Source organism: Macrotis lagotis, chromosome 2 (assembly GCF_037893015.1).
Source record: "Macrotis lagotis isolate mMagLag1 chromosome 2, bilby.v1.9.chrom.fasta, whole genome shotgun sequence".
Taxonomy (NCBI): domain Eukaryota; kingdom Metazoa; phylum Chordata; class Mammalia; order Peramelemorphia; family Peramelidae; genus Macrotis; species Macrotis lagotis.
The window spans coordinates 238,278,167-238,280,564 of NC_133659.1; the positions used below are offsets into that span (position 1 = coordinate 238,278,167).

General features: G+C 36.7%; 1 protein-coding gene across 1 annotated transcript; it reads right to left on the minus strand.

Moving 5' to 3' along the window:
• Positions 1-458: 458 nt before the first annotated feature.
• LOC141511509 (olfactory receptor 2W3-like) lies at positions 459-1,406 on the minus strand. The gene has a single exon (XM_074220665.1). It carries the CDS (start codon positions 1,404-1,406, stop codon positions 459-461), a length of 948 nt encoding a protein of 315 aa, XP_074076766.1.
• Between the last annotated feature and the right edge of the window lie 992 nt (positions 1,407-2,398).

Consider the following 2,398-nt stretch of genomic DNA (forward strand, 5'->3'; position numbering starts at 1 on the left):
AGTCCCTTAATAAATCCTGTAGTATTTTGGAGGTTGTAAGAATATCCAATACAAAGGAGGAAAGAATGTAGAAAATCTTCCTAAAGAGAAGGAATCTAGATGCTTTGAAAAGAAACTGCTTTGTTTCAAATATTTCTTCTACAAGGAATTTGGTGGCTTTAGAAGGTCAAGATACTGAAGCAACAACTTGTTAAACTAATAACTATAGAGATATTTTTATGTTTTCCTAAAATCTGTGACAAAAAAATATGACCAAAAAAAGTTATAAAACAATCATACAATTATGTTCAGGTGATTCATGTGAGTACAAATGATGCTCTCAAAAGTATTGCTAAAGCATGAAGATCTAAGGAAGAAATTGGATGCTTTAGGAGACAAAAGTGATATTTTAATCACTGGTTCCTCTTTTTCTCACATTTGAGGCTTTGTGAGGACTATAGCATCAAACAAGTTTATCATCATTTCTCTCTTACCTCTTTATTCGCTCCCAGAAGTCTTTTCAGTGCCCCTTTCACCTCTTTGTTTCTCATTGAATAGATAAGTGGATTGAGGAGTGGAGTCACTATATTGTAGAACAGGGTAAGGAGCTTGCCCTGGTCCTGGGAGGCACTGTTTCCTGGCTGCATGTACATGTAGATAATGTTCCCATAAAAGAGAGATACTACAATGAGATGGGAGCTGCAGGTGTTCATAGCTTTCCGTCTTCCTACTGCTGACTTGATCTTTACCACTGCCTGAGAGATATAGCCATAGGAGACCAAAATAAGAACTAAGGGTGTCAATACAATAACTATTGCCAGCACAAATGCAGTGCCCTCAATGATAACAGTGTTTATACAAGCCAACCGAATCAGTGCTGGCATTTCACACAAGAAGTGATCCACCTTGTTGTGTCCACAACGGGGCAGTTTGAAAGTTATAGGGGACATAATCAAGGAATTGGCCACACCACCAAACCAGGCAATAGACACTAGCCCTAAGCAAAGCTTTGGATGCATAATCATCATGTAATGAAGGGGCTTACAGACAGCAACAAAACGGTCATATGCCATGACAGCCAGGAGGAGACATTCTACACCACCCAGAGCAAGGAACAGGAAAAGTTGAATAGCACAGCCTGTGTAGCTAATGGTTTTATCAGATCCACTCAAGTTATAGAGCAGTTGTGGGATAGAGCTTGTAGTGAAGCAGAGATCCAAGAAAGAGAGGTGAGTAAGAAAGAAATACATTGGTGTGTGGAGGCGAGAGTCTATTTGAGACACCAGGATGATGATTGTGTTACCCACTACTGTCAGGAGATAGGCAATCAAAATGACCACAAAAAGAACTACTTCAAGTTGGGGCCTATTGGAGAATCCCAGAAGGATAAAATCATCTTGGATGCTCTCATTGGTCCTATCCATCATTTGTACTATACCTGGAGATAAAAGGGAACAGAAATAATGAATGGATTACCATAGTACTTTATAATTTATGGTCCAGTGATTTAAGATCAAATCCCAAGAATCTACTGAAATACCAATTAGTTGAAATCGTTTATTTTTCACATACCTGAAGATGAATAGAATCAATTGTGAAAACTGAATTTTAATATCCAATATTCCTGAATATTAACATAATTATAGTCCATAGTATATTTCTTAAGCATTCTCTAGAGGCAAAGTGCCTTACTTAATAATTTCTATGATAACATATCTTCTTGAAGTTCATCCTCTTACTCTCGTTGACTACTCTCCTTTGTTGGCAGCTCTTCCTTCTAAGGTCATAATGGAATGAATCTGGGTGGTCAAATTAAATAAATTTCCTGAATTAGACTAAATTTGAATGCTGATTTAATACAAATGATCTATATTTTCATATTTCCTAGAAAATTTAAGATAATTAGTCTAACAATTTAGACGATAAGCAGATATTGGCCCATTTTTGCTTTGTAAGTCACTATTTGCCCTCATAGGTTCACCACTCCAGTAAAATTGACTCTACTTCATCTGGTCCTAAACCTCTCATTTTTTATTGCATACAACATTCTCTCTGCTTGAAATAACCCTGCCACCATTACGCTTCTGTTCCATCTCATAATTCTGAAATTCATTACTATAACTATAAATTCCTATCCTTTCATTTCTTTCTAAGCTTTAAATTTTCTGAATCTCAGATTACTTAAATTTCCCTGCCCTATGTGAACTTATAGACTCTCCATTTAGCCCTTCTTTCCCAAGGCATCACCTCTTGTCTTCAAATCCCTTCTTTCATTCTCTTGACAGTTTTACTAAGCAGTTAAACTTTATATTACATATCCGTTCCATCTTTGTACCCCTTGCAATTTTGTCTCATTGTTTTTAAGTCATTTCAATTACGCTTGACTCTTTGTGACCCATTTGGGGTTTTCTTGGCAAAG